This window comes from Rhinatrema bivittatum, chromosome 15 (genome assembly GCF_901001135.1).
Source record: "Rhinatrema bivittatum chromosome 15, aRhiBiv1.1, whole genome shotgun sequence".
Lineage (NCBI taxonomy): Eukaryota > Metazoa > Chordata > Amphibia > Gymnophiona > Rhinatrematidae > Rhinatrema > Rhinatrema bivittatum.
Genome location: NC_042629.1, coordinates 27,263,254 through 27,280,453, shown reverse-complemented (window position 1 = coordinate 27,280,453; position 17,200 = coordinate 27,263,254). Strand labels below are relative to the sequence as shown.

The following is a 17,200-nucleotide window of genomic DNA, read 5'->3' as shown; positions in this document are numbered from 1 at the left end:
CATCGCCGGGTGATGAGACCCATCGCCTGGTCCGAGAGCTCCCATTCCCCGGGGTCCAAGTGCTGGCGACTGAGATAATCCGCTTGCACGTTGTCTACGCCTGCGATGTGAGTAGCCGCGATGCGGGCGAGGTGGCGCTCCGCCCATGTCATTAACAAGGACGCCTCGACCGCCACCTGCTGACTTCTCGTGCCGCCCTGGCGATTTATGTATGCTACCGTGGTGGCGTTGTCTGTGAGGACCCGAACTGCCCGACCCTGTACCAAGGGCAGAAAGCAGACGCAAGGCGAGTCGGACCGCCCTGGTCTCCAGACGGTTGATGGACCACAAAGCTTGGCGAGGGGTCCACGATCCTTGTACCGCACGTGATTGACAGACAGCTCCCCAACCGGTCAGACTGGCATCCGTCGTCACTATGACCCAATTGGGGGGCTCGAGGTCCACTCCTTGTAGCAGATTGTCCGGGACCAACCACCACGCTAAGCTGGATCGTGCCGGCTCCAACAGAGGTAACTGTACTCCGTAATCCTCGGATTTCTGATCCCAGCGCGAAAGGAGAGCCCTTTGCAATGGCCGCATATGAGCAAAAGCCCACGGTACCATCTCCAGAGTAGACACCATATGTCCAATGACCTGCATATAATCCCAGGCTGTGGGCAAGTGGAGACCCAGCAGCCTCTGCACCTGACACATCAGATGCTCCATCCGCTGCCGAGTCAGGAATACCTTGCCCACCAGGGTATCGAAACGAGCCCCCAAAAATTCCAACTGCTGACTTGGAATTAGCTGGCTCTTCGCAAAGTTGACCACCCAGCCTAGCGACTGAAGTTGCTGCACCACCAACTGGACCGCCCTGTTGCAATCGCTCTCCGATTTCGCCCGTATGAGCCAATCGTCCAGGTAGGGATGAACCAATATCCCTTGCCGTCGCAGGGAGGCTGCGACCACCACCAGAACCTTGGTGAACACTCTCGGAGCAGTAGCTAGGCCGAATGGGAGGGCGCAAAACTGGTAATGTTCTCCCAACACCATGAACCTCAGATACCTCTGATGCCGTTCCCGGATTCCAATGTGGAGATACGCCTCGGCTAGATCCAAAGAAGCCAAAAACTCTCCCTTGTGGACGGCCGCAATAACAGACCGTAGAGTTTCCATGCGAAACCGGGGAACGCGTAGCGCCTTGTTTACTCGCTTCAAATCCAGAATAGGACGGAACGTACCTTCCTTCTTCGGAACTAGGAAATAAATGGAATAGCGGCCCGTTCTTGTCTCGTCCGAGGGAACGGGCAGCACCGCTCCGAGGGCCCGTAGGTGGTTTACCGTCTGGGCGATAACCAGCTGCTTTTCTCGAGGCCCGCAAGGCGATATCATAAAAAAGTCCCGGAGGGGCCGAGCAAAGTCCAACTCGTAACCGTAGCGCACCACGTCGAGAACCCACTGATTCGACATGATTTTGACCCACTCCTCCCAAAACAGGGATAACCGACCTCCGATGCGGGGGGAGGAGGAGTGGGCCAGCGCGCCTTCATTGGGGAGGTTTCCCGGCGGACGGTTGCTGGGAAGCTCCCAATCGCTGCGGCCGCCTGCCACGAAAGGAAGAAGACCAAGGAGACCACGACTGCGACCTTGGGCCTTGCTGTTTCTGCGAAAAAGAACCACCCCTTCCGGAGCGAAATCTGCGCTGCCCCCGGAACCGGGATCGCGCATTCCCGAAAGGACGAAACTGACGGGGCTTGTCCTCCGGCAATTTATATACCTTATTATCCCCCAGGTCTTTGATGAGTTGGTCCAACTCCTCACCAAACAATAACTTCCCCTTGAAGGGGAAGGCGGCCAGACGCGACTTAGACGAGGCGTCCGCCGACCAACGGCGAAGCCAAAGCAATCGGCGAGCAGCGACCGCTGAGGACATAGTACGGGCAGAGGTTCGTAACAAATCATACAAGGCGTCCGCTGTGTAAGCGACCGCCGCCTCCACGCAGTTGGCTTGCTCCACCTCGGCAGGCAGGAGCTCCTGCGTGGTAAGCAACTGCTGAACCCAGCGGAGAGTGGCTCTCTGCACCATACTGCTGCAAGCTGCCGCACGGACCCCCAGGGCCGCCACTTCAAACATGCGCTTCAGGAGAACCTCTAACTTCCTATCCTGAAGATCCTTCAACGCTACGCCTCCCGTGACCGGAATGGTAGTGTGCTTCACCACAGCGGTGACCGCCGAGTCGACGGCAGGAACCTTAAAAATTTCCAAAGACTGGGAGGGCAGAGGGTACAACTTATTCATTGCCCTGCTAACACGCAGGGATGCCTCTGGAACCTCCCATTCTTTAGAAACCAGCTGTACAACCTTGGGATGTAAAGGAAAAGTTTGCGGGGGGGCCCTCAAACCCGCCATTGCTACATCCCCCGTAGAGGTATCTGTGTCTTGCTGCGGGGCGGGAATTTCCAACTCCTTCAACACATGCTGGATGAGAAAATTAAGCTCATCCTTACCAAACAGGCGCAAAATTTCGGGGTCATCCCCCTCGAGAGCCTCCTGAGGCTCCTGAGGCCTCCTGAGGCTCCTCAGCAGCATCTGGAGATCCCTGGTCGACATCCTGTCTTCCCGGATCCCTCGTGTCCCCTAAAGATATATTGCCAGCTCCCCCTGAAGCCCCCGCTTTTCTAGCCACCCCCGCTAGGCCTGCGATAGGTGACACCCTAGGAACCTTCGCGGGGGGAGGGTCATCCGGCTCCCAGCCTGCCTCTGCCTCTAAAAATGCCTGATGCATTAAAAGAACAAACTGAGGAGAAAGGCACCTTCCGTTTATGGGAGCCCGGAGGGGGAGGGGCTGGAGGACCACTCAGGCCAATTCCACAGCGTGGGCTTAAATCAGGCGGCGAGAGAGGAGAGGAACCCTCATCCTCCGAATCCAACTCATCAGGCTGCCGCGCGTCTAAAATGGCCGCCGGCTCCTTCACACAAGGAGGCGGGGCCGACGACCGCGTGGCAGCCAGTCTCCCCTGCCGCGCCGAAGAAGACGGTACCGTGCCGCTGCGGGCAGCGCTCGGCCCCCGGGAGGGTCCCTCGCCCCCGGGAATACAACGGGAGCAGAGACCCTCCCTGGAGAGTCGCGCCCCCGCTCTACCACAGGCCGTGCAGGCCGAAGAACGCGGCATCCGGAGAGAGGCCCGAAGACGCGGCAAAGGGAAGAACTTACTAAGGAACCCAAAAGCGCGCCAAACAGAAGCAGGAAAAAAGCGCCGGGTGAACAACAATCCACCCCCTCCGGAGTCCCTGGTAAGCGCAGCAGGCTAGGGCATCAAACAGAGCAGGACTTAAGTGCTCGCGACGGGGTAACTTTTTTTTTTTTTTTTAAGTTAAGAAAAGCCCTCTTCAGTTATCACTGGCAATCAAGCCCCCCCGGGGGGGGGGGGGGGGGGGAGGAGGGTGACCGGCCCACCGGTGAACTCTCCCCCAAGACCAACGGGACACTTACTCCGGGTATAGAGAGAGAGCAAAGCTCTCCAAGCCTGCCTCTAATCCAAACGAACCCCGCTGTTGAATTAATCATAACGATAAACACTCTTCTTTTTTTTTTTTAAACTATGAAAAACACAGTTGAGCTAGACAGCTTAGATAGTTTAGGCGAAAAAAAGAGGAGAAAACACCTAAAAAGAATTTAGAATTTAGTCAGGACAAACCGCAGGTTATGTCTCTCATCTGCTGGAGTCAGAGGAAATACTGAAGGACAGCAGGTGGCACACCAGTATATCTGGGGGGTGCGTTCAGTTTTCTCTCTGACTCCATCTGCTGGAGGGGAGACATAACCCAGCAGTCTGGACTGATCCTGGTACGTACAGGGAACTAAGGATGACGCAACTCATCAAAACATTTTAATATATTATATATATTTTTTCTATTGCTAACCCCCTTTTCCTCCAAAATAATAAAAAATCTTTTAGATTTAAAAAAATATAGAAATGACAACTTGGAGGATATTAAGTGCCAGAAATCTCGTGGCACATATCCTTTAGTCTGGGCATGTTGAGGCAGCAGCACAGCAGTACAGGCACACACTATCTTTTCAAAATGTATATTTTGTACAATTATGTTTACATTTTAAACAACCTTAATACAATTTGTGGTATTTGATCTAACAATATATATTACAGAACAATATGAAAAATGAGATCAGTTCATGTCTCAAATCATGAAAGGGAATTTCATTATAATACCTGTGGTGTCAAAGTCACTAGTCTGTTATTGTTTTCCGTGAAAGAATCCAGTGATTGCAGGCTCCTAATCAGAATAATAAGATACAGAGGCTGACCTTTGGCAAAGGCTGCAAGGATTAGGAAGAGGTCACTGACACAAGATCTTTCATACCAGAGCTGAGACGACTTCCACCTACTGTTTTCTGGTTCTCCTGGTCTGCTGGAGGTCACCTCAGCACTCCTACAGTAGATAGGTTTGAATTCAAATCTATCTACTCCAGACATCTGAAACATACAAGCACTGCGTTTTCTGTGGTGATATCATCACGTCATGTACGAAAGCACTGCTCACAAAGTAATGCGGTTGATTGGCTGTTGCTCAAGTTGTCATTATTCTAAGCCAAACATGTTATAGACTATTTTATTTCAAGTGGGACTTGGTTGCATAATAATCACAAGTAACCTGAAAAGAAACACAAGAATCTCATGAGCTATTTTGTGCTTTCGGCATGTTTTCTCTTTTATTAAGGTTTTCTCTTCCATGGGACCTCACAGTGGTGCAGCAAAAGCCTAACACATCTAGCCCCATTTAAAAGAACAGGGAAAGCAGACATGTGTGAGTCTGCTCCTCCACTGACGGGAAAGTCTAAGCAAATCACAGGAGCTGCCTCTTTCATGTATGGCTTCTATACATTATCCATCTAAATCTGCCTCCCTCTGTCATCCCATGAAAGCAAAAGTCATTTAATATAAAACCAGAATATTAAATGTCTATATGCCTCTCCTGCATTTCCTTGGTTTGTGGTGATACCTTCAAAATTGTTTGCTTGGGATATAGGAAGGATGGCTGTAGTTTAATTTTATAACATATTTAAAAGTGATCTGCAAACAATCTACTAAAAACTGAACCAAACTATTTTATTCCTGCTCCCTGGAGGTGATTGGCGAGGGGTGGATAGAAAGTCTACTCTCAGAGTCAGTCCTGAAGTGCAGATGCGCCAGTAGCAAGAGTCTTCCCTGCCTTTCAAGGACTTAAGTGCATCCTTTCCGTGACACTACTAGTGGCTGCAGTCATGTCATGGGCCCTGCTTCCTTTAATACAATTAACCTTTTTAAATAAACTTCACAGGGAAGATACATTTTTCTAAAAATGCTTTGAAAAAACAAGACCTATCACTTTTAAACATTCTAGCCTGCTTTAAAATGCTGATTCAGCTCTCAGACTGCATTGTCCCATGGCTGATGGACGAGAGACCACCATGCAATGCAGGAATACCAGTAGCTTTCCAACTGCTTGCCCCTATCCCCAGGTATAAAATCGTGCCACCAAACCCTGGACTCCAGAGAAAAGCACACACTCTCAGAACTTAGGACCAGGGAGTAGGTGGATAGAAGTAGAAAGAGACCAGAAAAATTGCATATATTTTTTTCTTGCAGAGCTCATCTATAGTTTCTTAATTTGGGGGCTTGCATCCTTCCAAGCGACTAATCCCAGAGCAAGGTCTCAACAGTCTCCCCCCAGTCACGGGGGGGGGGGGGGGGGGCCGCACAGACCCAGGGCCTGATCAAAATATTGTAGAAAAACACGTAAACATGTAAATGCCAAAAAGACAGGATGATGTGGAAAACTGCAGCAAAACTGGAGCATTATCAATAAGCCTTCTGACATCATGTGTCAGAAGGCTTATTGGTGATTTGTGTAAAAAGACAGTCCAAAAAAAAAAAAAAAAGAGGTATAATCTCATCAGCTGAGTTTCTAAACTCTAGAAACACTTTACTCCATCGATCTTTTACAGATTGAAGACTGCCATTTGGGTTATATATCGAAGTCTTCAAGATAGGTCATAGGCTCTCTGTTTTTTTGTGCATTTTGCTGCTTGCATCTTCAGTATCATACAGTGCTTGTTGAGTGGAGCCAAAGTATAATGCACATACATTGCACCCAGAAATAAGACAGAGCATAATCAACCTATTGCTGGGACACAGACACATAACCATGAACAACCTATCACTGGGGTGCAAACGCACCACTCTGAGGTCCCAGAATCAGGACAGAACACATTTAACCTGCCTCTGGGCAAAGACAGTTCCCTGCACACCAGATTCAGGACAAAGCACACTGAGCCTCTTTTGAGGTATAAAGACATTAATTCCCTTGTGCCTTAGAAACAGGGCAGAGCATATTCAAACTGTCCTTAGGGCACAGAACCATTGCCCTATGTCCCCAAAATCAGGACAAAGCTCGCTCTATCTGATCCTGTGGCACAGGGATGCTATCCTGTGCCCACAGAAACAGGGCAGAACACAACCTCCCTGTAAGGCATCTCCAAGGCTTTTGAGTTTATTAATACTCACAGAGTAGATCTGCTCTCAAGCAGTGCCTGCCAGGCCAGGCAGCAGCAGGAGGAAACAAGTCATTTAGTACAGAATTCCCAAGATGGAGCGGGGGCTGCTGCTGAAGTGGATTCTGGTTAACATTATATACATTTATAAGCTGTAACATTCACCCCCAGCAGAAGTCACACACATGGTTTGAACAGTTCTGGATTTCTGGTGACATTTTACACAGAAATACACCTTAAATCTGCTAGCTGGGCAATTTCTGATTTTTATAATACTCATATGTACAACAAAATTTACAGTGCAGATAAAAACAAACATAATTGGTTAGTCTGCTAAGACTTGTAGTTGCTTGCACAGGGGAGGCTCAGCTCTGAGATCTCTCTCTCAGGTGACTCATCAGCTGGTGTGTGTATGTTTCATGTACCATCAGACCTGTGCATTTGAAACTGACAAGCATACAGAAATTCTGTATGCTTGCTACTGCATCTGAAGCTCAGATTGTTGTCAAGGAGCTCCTAGAAGTGCTGAGGCCCTCAAATGTGTGACCAGAACATTCCTCTTCTACTGCTGGGACCCTCAATGTTGTGACCAGGAAATCCTCCTTCCCACTGCAGGTGCCCTCAAGATTGTGACCAGGCTACTACTGCAACACTGCAGAGGCCACTCAAAGCTTTGACCAGGGAACTCTCCCCCAACACAGCAGAGGCCCCCACAAGGCTGTGGGCAAGGCACACTGCAGGAGCCATTACCACTGTGGACACAGCAGCCCTTCCTCTCCCCTTTGTCACTGCAGGAGCCCCAAGCCTAACCGATTTCCTAGCTCGCTTCAGCTGACCTGTTCTCTATTGGCCATGCAGGGTGGCAAGATACTCTTCCCCAATTCACCGGTTTCCATCCCTCTAAAACTGTGCAGTGCTCTTCTTTAGGCTGAGGTATGTCGACAGCACAGAGATTCTCTCCTTATGTTCTGAGATTCTACTTCTTTTTCGACTACTCTTCTCTCTGCTATGGCTTGCACAATGCAGATACAAGCATCGTTACTGCATGGGAAAGAAACCCAGCTAAGTATGACAGATAAATAATTTCTTTTTTCCAACTTGTGTTTATGTTATTTCTCATAATAGTCATCACTGATCAAGGGAAACCACTTCATCTGTAAGATGTTACCTAGGGATAAAAGCCACAGGTTATGTGCAATACGCTCTCCTATCCCTTTTGCCACCAGCACACACAAAAAATAGAATTGGAGGGATAAGCTAAGCATGGAAGCTGCCAGATACTTAATTACCTTTGTCAGCTCCAGGAACATTTAAGCAGTTGAAGCCACATTGACAGGAAAGGCAGTGCTTGGGATACAGTATCAAGGAAACCAGTCACAACTCCAAAAAAACAATGGTCGTCCCCCCCGATTCCCAAAATCAGTGAATGGAACGAGCAAAAAGGTTCTTTTGTTTTGTATGCTTTTCACCACCCACCTTGGTGTAACCATATCCTGTAGACATGGATGAGTGCACATCTGGAGGCTACAGGAAGGGTACATTCATCTTTTCAGCTTAACACTCAGGTCCTGCTAGAACAAAGTGGGAGGAGAGGGAACTGCACAAAACCCAAATAGTGCAAGGAACCTGTTTTACAGTCACAAAATGAGTCAACAAAAGCTTCCATGGACATAAAAAAAGATACAATTGTCAGATATTTCCATGACCCTAAGTGCAGAAGTGTCAGAAGTTTGGTTTGAGGAAAGATCGTCCCCCACATTGAGGTGTCACAGTTCTGGCTGGAGTAGGATGCTACAATGCAGAGCAATCAGGTAAAGATCCTTTAAAGTGCATTTCTGTCCAGTCTTTAATGCTTGTGGCTGGGTGTGATGCATTTACAGTGTCATCATGTGACATTCACTTCCAGGACATGATCTTCCTTGCTGGGAATGACTAGAATCTGCATGCCAGCACTGGAGTTGAAGACTTGTGCAGATGAAAAGGCCTGGAGGCGAGGCATGGGCAGTCCTTTCTGCTCACTGCTGCCTGAGGAGTGAATACTTCCTCTGCTCTTTATACTGCTGTTGTCTGCTTGTTCATCCAAATTCTTGTCCACTGATAAGTTATCATTCTCAATCCAGCTATCTGCAAATAAATAAATAAATAAATAAATAAAAAAATTCCTATATATATATGCCCTAAAGTAATGAATGATTAAAACCCAGTATAGATAATCACAAAATTGTGTGATAAAAAAGGGCAAAAAACAAACTAAAGTGTTCTGTAAGTAAATAAATATCAAGTGACAAAAAAGAACACTAATGAACCATGTTGTATCTAAAATAGTAAAAATTTGTTTATTTTTAACAAAACCTAAAAGATTTTTTTTACACAAATCACATGAAAAAACACAATCATAATATAGATCATACAAAAAATAAAAATATAAAAAAAATTTTTGCAAAAATATTTACATAAACTGTAAATCACAAAATATGACTGCAGACAAAATGACTTAAATGACACTATCTAGAAGTGTCATAGTTCACATGTTAACAACTGATGAATGATGGCGGAGGATGAACCCTCAGCATGGAAAGTGGAATAATCCAATTTTGCAAATCCAATGGTATTATGTATCAGGTGTTAATGACAAAGAATAATGACTGTCTGAGGAAAAGTGTTTCCATTTTTGAGAACAAATAGTGTACAAGTCTTCTTTTATGATACAGATTGTTTATTGGGTACGATTTATAGATGCCATCTTTTTCTTGTGGAATGGGTCCATGTCGTCTCTTCACCAATTTTCAGATTGGATCAATACACAGGAATCAAGTCCATGATCAAAGTCTCCCACTCAAAAATAAATCGTTGCTCACGGCACCTCAAAAAAAGTGAAACATTGCCTCCACGAGTGTATTGTAAGCAGTAGAGAACAAAGAATTTTAGATCTGCCTCAGAATGAGAACAAACCAACCAATGCTGTACTATAGGGGCATCAACTTTTTTAGTCCGAATGGGAGCAGAGAAGAGGCTGGAAACTACAGGCCGGTTAGCCTTACCTCGGTGGTGGGAAAAGTATTGGAGTCGCTGCTGAAGGAAAAAATAGTGAACTATCTACAAGCAGCAGAATTTCTGGACCAGAGGCAGCATGGTTTCGCCAAGGGAAGGTCCTGTCAGACGAAGGTCCTGTCAGACAAATCTGATCGATTTTTTTGATTGGGTGACTAAGGAATTGGATCGAGGAAGAGCATTCAATGTCATCTACTTGGATTTTAGCAAAGCTTTTGATACGGTCCCGCACAGGAGGCTTGTGAATAAAATGAGAAGCTTGGAGTGAGTGCCAAGGTGGTAGCCTGGATAGCAAACTAGTTGAAAGACAGAAGACAATGTGTGATGGTAAATGGAACCTACTCGGAAGAGAGAGCAGTGATGAGCGGAGTGCCGCAAGGGTCGGTGTTGGGACCGGTCCTGTTCAATATCTATGTGAGCGACATTGCGGACGGGATAGAAGGTAATGTTTGTCTATTTGCGGATGATACTACGATCTGCAACAGAGTGGACACACCAGAAGGAGTGGAGTGGAGAGAATGAGATGGGATTTAAGGAAGCTAGAAGAGTGGTCGAAGATATGGCAGCTGAGATTCAATGCCAAGAAGTGCAGAGTCATGCATATGGGGTGTGGAAATCCGAAAGAAATGTATTCGATGGGGGGTGAAGTGCTGATGTGCACGGAGCAGGAGAGAGACCTTGGGGTGATAGTGTCTAACGATCTGAAGTCGGCAAAACAATGTGACAAGGCGATAGCTAAAGCCAGAAGAATGCTGGGCTGCATAGAGAGAGGAATATCGAGTAAGAAAAGGGAAGTGATTATCCCCTTGTATAGATCCCTGGTGAGGCCTCACCTGGAGTACTGTGCTCAGTTCTGGAGATCGTATCTCTGAAGGGACAGAGACAGGATGGAGGCGGTCCAGAGAAGGGCGACCAAAAAGGTGGATGGTCTTCATCAAATGACTTATGAGGAGAGACTGAAGAATCTAAATATGTATACCCTGGAGGAAAGGAGGAACAGGGATGATATGATACAGACTTTCAGATACCTGAAAGGTTTTAATGATCCAAAGTCAACGACAAACCTTTTCCGTTGGAAAAAAATCAGCAGAACCAGGGGTCACGATTTAAAACTCCAGGGAGGAAGACTCAGAACCAATGTCAGGAAGTATTTCTTCACGCAGAGGGTGGTGGATGCCTGGAATGCCCTTCTAGAGAAGAGTGAAGACTAAAACTGTGAAGGATTTCAAAGGGATACACACTGTGGAATGAATTAAGTGAAGAGGCATGGGGGTGGCTTGCGGGAATGACAGATACTACCCGGTGATTAATACCCTTATTCAACAAACATACACACGTTTAATGCGACTCCAACATTGCTGTATGCTTCAAAGGCAAGAGGAAATGTGGAAAAAAGGATTTGCCATTCACAAATAAGCGGGAGAGTAGCTTGCTTGTTGCGGCGGTTACTACTCCAAACCAAATAAGCCTGATACTTCACTTTCAATGCATATCCAGCGTAGCTCTCTTCTTCAATGGCAAGGGGAATGAAGATAAGAAGATTTACATTCAGACAACACCAAGAAGGACTGAATTGCATAGTCTGGTTAAACAAATATGTGTGGGAGTAGCTTGCTTTTTGCGGCAGTTACTACCCCAAATCAATTAAGCCTGATACTTCACTTTGAATAGATATCCAGCACAGGGAATAAGAACATAAGAAAATGCCATACTGGGTCAGACCAAGGGTCCATCAAGCCCAGCATCCTGTTTCCAACAGTGGCCAATCCAAGCCAGAAGAACCTGGCAAGTACCCAAAAACTAAGTCTATTCCATGTTACCATTGCTAATGGCAGTGGCTATTCTCTAAGTGAACTTAATAGCAGGTAATGGAGTAGCTTGCTTATTGTGGCGGTTACTACCCCAAATCAATTAAGCCTGATACTTCACTTTGATGCAGATCCAGCACTGCTCTCTACATCAATGGTGGGGGTGGAAGGAAATTAGAACCATAAAGTTACCAATAAGGCCCTGAACTCAGTGGTCAGAGTTACAGATAAATATGAGAAAAATAAATGTGAAAGCTTGCTGGGCAGACTGGATGGACCGTTTGGTCTTCTTCTGCCATCATTTCTATGTTTCTATGAATATAACTTTTATGTTGTATTATGCGCGTTTTCACGGGTAATTTAGTATGTCCAATATAGATTTTTTGACAAGGGCAAACAATTGTCTATATATGACCTGAGCTGATGCACAGTCAAAATGGCCATGAAGTTGCTAATCAAATTGAAGGTAAGGATGTTGAAAATTCTGAATCTGTAGAACATTAAAACATACCACACAATTTTGACAAGCATATTGTCCCAGTTCATTGGTGACACCATAGACAGACTGTCACGCAGGTTCGATTCCCATGTTTGAGGAAAAAGAGGGAACATTTCAAAATCAGCTTGCATTTGCAAAATATGCCAGTGAGACCGTACTATATTTTGTATTTGATTAGCATGATGCATGTAAGGTATTACAAAAATTGGACAGTCTTGTGGTGGCCGAGATTATTTTTGTAAAAGTAAAGACCTGTTGGCGTATAAGGCACGCTGGGATTGATACTTATAATCTTCAGTGGTTTCACACAGACGCCGCAGTTGTAAGAACTGACTGACAGGAATGTTGGTTCGTAAATTCTGAGGGTGAAAGCTTTGATAGTGGAGAAGAGTATTTCTATCCGTAGGTTTTGTGAAAATAGTAGTACTGAGTGTGTTCTCTTGTTTAACAATCCATAAGTACAAGAAGGAGATCTGTTCAGCATGATAATTAAAAGTGAACAGTAAATGTGAATCCTGTGTGTTGATCCAATCTGAAAATTGGTGAAGAGATGACATGGACCCATTCCACAAGAAAAAGATGGCATCTATAAATCGTACCCAATAAACAATCTGTGCCATAAAAGAAGACTTGTACACTATCTGTTCTTCAAAAAAGGAAACACTTTTCCTCAACCAAACTGTCATTACTCTTCTTTGTCGTTAACACCTGATACTTAATACCATTGTATTTGCAACATTGGATTATTCCACTTTCCATGCTGAGGGTTCATCCTCAGCCATCATTCATCAGTTGTTAACATATGAACTATGACACTTCTAGATAGTTTCATTTAAGTCATTTTGTCCGCAGTCATATTTTGTGATTGTACAGTTTATGTAAATATTTTTGGAAAAAAATATTTTATTGTTATAAGATCTATATTATGAAAATTGTGTTTTTTCATGTGATTTTGTAAAAAAAAAACCCCAAAAAAACCTTTTAGGCTTTGTTAAAAATAAACATTTTTACTATTTTGGATACATGGTTCATTAGTGTTCTTTTTTGTCGATATTCAGATGCCAGATAAGTTGTGGCTGCCGAATATACGCTTATATTTAGCGGCCAGTAGATAGCTGGATAAGTTGTGGGTGGGCAATGGGTGGATCAGAGTGGTGCTACTTAGCCATATAAATGATCTTGCTAAGTATCCATATTCAGCCTTAGATGGATAATTTATCTGGCTAACCCCTAGATTTATCAAAATGTTTTATATTATATATATATATATATATATATATTAGGGATGTGAATCGTTTTAGGACGATTAAAATTATCGTCCGATAATTTTAATATCGTCTTAAACCGTTATGGAACACAATACAATACAGATTCTAACGATTTATCGTTATAAATCGTTAGAATCGTGAGCCGGCACACTAAAACCCCCTAAAACCCACCCCCGACCCTTTAAATTAAATCCCCCACCCTCCCGAACCCCCCCCAAATAACTTAAATAACCTGCGGGTCCAGCGGCGGTCCGGAACGGCAGCGGTCCGGAACGGGCTCCTGCTCCTGCATCTTGTCGTCTTCGGCCGGCGCCATTTTCCAAAATGGCGCCGAAAAATGGCGGCGGCCATAGACGAAAAAGATTGGACGGCAGGAGGTCCTTCCGGACCCCCGCTGGACTTTTGGCAAGTCTCGTGGGGGTCAGGAGGCCCCCCACAAGCTGGCCAAAAGTTCCTGGAGGTCCAGCGGGGGTCAGGGAGCGATTTCCTGCCGCGAATCGTTTTCGTACGGAAAATGGCGCCGGCAGGAGATCGACTGCAGGAGGTCGTTCAGCGAGGGTTCCGGCGCCTCGCTGAACGACCTCCTGCAGTCGAGCTCCTGCCGGCGCCATTTTCCGTACGAAAACGATTCGCGGCGGGAAATCGCTCCCTGACCCCCGCTGGACCTCCAGGAACTTTTGGCCAGCTTGCGGGGGGCCTCCTGACCCCCACGAGACTTGCCAAAAGTCCAGCGGGGGTCCGGAAGGACCTCCTGCCGTCCAATCTTTTTCGTCTATGGCCGCCGCCATTTTTCGGCGCCATTTTGGAAAATGGCGCCGGCCGAAGACGACAAGATGCAGGAGCAGGAGCCCGTTCCGGACCGCTGCCGTTCCGGACCGCCGCTGGACCCGCAGGTTAAGTTATTTGGGGGTGGGGGATTTAATTTAAAGGGTCGGGGGTGGGTTTTAGGGGGTTTTAATGTGCCGGTTTTTCGATTTTTCGATTTTTCGATTTTTTAACGATTTTTCACGATATTTTACCCCCCCAAACGGCAACAATACGATTCCCTCCCCCTCCCAGCCGAAATCGATCGTTAAGACGATCGAGGACACGATTCACATCCCTAATTATATATATATATATATATATATATATATATATATATATACACGTGTGCGAGAGAGAGAGAGAAAGGAAGTGTATATGTGCGTATGTGCACGAGATCTTGTATGTGTGAGAGCATGTGCGTGAGAGTATCTGTATATGTAAGAGAATGAACATTTGTGTATATGACAGAGGATAAATGTGCAGGTTACCCCCATGTATCAGTCAGTTTTGCTTGACGTGCTTTGCTTATGAACTTGGCTGTAGAAGCAGTCCTGTATTTTTTCATTAATGTTTGAGCATCAGTACCTCAGACTGTATAAAAAAAAAAAAAAAAAAGGCATGGCTTCTGTTGGTCGTCTCTGAATCCAAATTTCTTTATATTTTTTCAGCCCCCCCCCCCCCCTTCTTCATAGCAGAGAGCGATGTGGCAGTTGCATCAAAAGCATCAGGACTTATTGGTTACGGGTAGTAATTTCATGCCTTCTGTTAAGGGTAGTAACTGTTGCTCTGTGCTGGTTACTCCCACGGTCATCAGTTACACAGACCGTAAAAGTCAGGGCCCTCATGGTTTTTGTTTAAATCCAATTCCCCTTTTCCCTTGCCGTTGAAGCAGAGAGCAATGTTGGAGCTGCATCAACAGCATGAAGGCTTATTGGTTAAGGGTAGCAACTGCTGCACCAGCAAGTTACCCCCATGCACGCTTTCTTCGTTTCCTTTAGGACTTGGCCATAGAAACAGTCCTGTGCTTTTCCCCTTATGTTCGCGTAAGAGTATCCCAGTCCATGGAAGTCGGGGCCCTCTGTTGTTGTCTGAATCCAAGTCCTCTTATCCCCCTGCCATCTAATCCAAGACATCTCAGGGTAACTGGAAATCAAAAAGGTCCCAGGTATGATTTCTGAGGGATTTTTATTCTTATGAGTTTTAATTATTGGGTGTTATTTGATGAGTCTGATTTTGAAATATTTTAGTTAGTAATACCAGACTAATAAAAAGAATAAATATTTCAAAACAGCATAAATAGAATAATATCCCATAATTTAAAATTCGTAAACGTTTTTAAAAGTTTACAATTAGGATTGATGTTTTTCTATTTCTTGATTTTATTGTTTGTTATTTTATGAGGAATGGTGAGGTTTTTGTTTTTCCATTGTTGCACTGGCTTCTTGCCATTGCCAGTTCAGTTTTTGTCTGCATGTTTGTTTTTCTACTTTACGATCTTTATATTCTGCATTTGTTCTGCATGTGTGACTGAGGTGAGTATTCTGCTAGCTTATAGTTTTGATTTTTTTTATAGGGCTCAATAGCAGCCTGACTTGTTCTGTTTCCTAATAGGAGGCATACTGATGTTTTAGAGCTGGTGTAATAGTGCAGTGTTGCCTTTTTGTAGGTAGGGTTCTTACTGTTTGGAGTGTAGCAGCTAGCATGTTATACTTTGGCAGGTTTCCTAAAGGTTCTGAGTACATTTTTTTTGCAAGAGTTTATATTATACAATGTTCCTTTTAGTTGAGGGCTTTTGTGTTGCTGTTATTGAGGTGACACCAGAATCTGAGTATTATTTTTCTATGGTGAGTGGTAAGGGGAAATGTCCTTGTTCTGTTCTGTATCCTTTGTTGCAGAGTATTGTAGAACTTGAAGAGCAAGTTTTATGTTGGGATTCTATCCTATGCTGTACAGACCACACCCATATAAAAATGTTTATTGATTGAGGGTCTTGATAATTTCAGTAGTCACTTTATTAGATAGTTGAAACTGACCAGGGGTTTATAACTTAGAAGGTTATTCTGTTTAGAGATAGCTGCATGGGAACACAGAATAGAGATCATTTGTGGGATTCCAATTATGTGTTTTTATAGATTTTTTTCTTGGAGGGAGAGGAAGCTGCTGATCACGACTGAGTTAATTATCAAAACGTCAGTGAGAAGGAAAAGGAGGGTTTATGTCCTTTGTCCTGGATCCTTTAGGTACCTAGCAATGTCTTTCGTTTCACTTAACTGATGGGATGAAACCCATCTAACATCTTTGAGGTCCACATTCAGTAGGTTGGTTAGTGGACAAGTTAGCCAGATAACTTGTCTCATATATTCAGCAGGAGAAATGTCCCACTAAATATACCATCCTAAAAAACCTAACTAGCCTTGTTTGAATATGCAGCCTTGTGTGGCCAGATAAAGTGCTACTGCTCTGATGCAGGTCTAAAGTTATGCAGCTAACCTAGCCAGATATACCAGATATTCCTCTCCAGAACACCCCTTTTTTTTATATGGCTAAATTATAGCCAGAGAAGTAGTTATCCAACTAGCAAATAGCCAGATAAGTAGCTAAATATACCACATTAGCCATTTACATGGATAAGTTGTGAGTTATCTGTCTAAATGGCTTTTGAATATTGACCTCATCATGATCAGAAAACAGTTTGATAGACACCTTGAAATCTTTATGCCAACAGGTTCAGAACAATGTGCATTTATATTAGCTACTGGTTGGAGTTTAACACAGCCTTGGCCTTTATTGGGTCATTAGGATCCTGAGATTTCAAAGACTTTTTGGGATGGAAATTGAACTTGATTAGTCACTCACTGATTCACTGAGAAATATCTGTTGACACTAGATTGTGTCAGTTTTGTTTTGTGGAATGAAAATTATATTGCCTTCTGAATTTGCCAACTGGAGAACAAAATTGAAAAGAAAAACATTGTACCCAATCTTGATGGAGAAATACCGTTTTTCTTTTAGCACTGTCAGCAACCATTTTGACCAGCTTGGAACAATATTGATTGCTACCTTCAAAAGGAATTCCAAGTAGGTGACTCTATAAAGAGGTATTTGCTGGCTATCCTTTGGTGAAAGGCTTCTCCTGGACATGACACTGTATACCATAACCTTAGACATCAACGATATGGAATCATAGGCCATGCTTGGGAAAAAAAAACTTAGCAGTTAAGGTCAAGAGTGCAT

At 44.8% G+C, this 17,200-nt stretch overlaps 1 protein-coding gene across 2 annotated transcripts in view; it reads right to left on the bottom strand.

Moving 5' to 3' along the window:
- Nucleotides 1-4,054: 4,054 nt before the first annotated feature.
- Nucleotides 4,055-17,200, bottom strand: part of TRAPPC10 (trafficking protein particle complex 10) — a 269,076-nt gene continuing 255,930 nt past the window's right edge. For both annotated transcript variants that reach the window (XM_029577817.1, XM_029577818.1), the window contains exon 23: nucleotides 4,055-8,657. In XM_029577817.1, coding sequence (XP_029433677.1) covers nucleotides 8,419-8,657 — 239 coding nt within the window. In that variant the 3' untranslated portion in view covers nucleotides 4,055-8,418. The remainder of the gene's footprint in view (nucleotides 8,658-17,200) is intronic.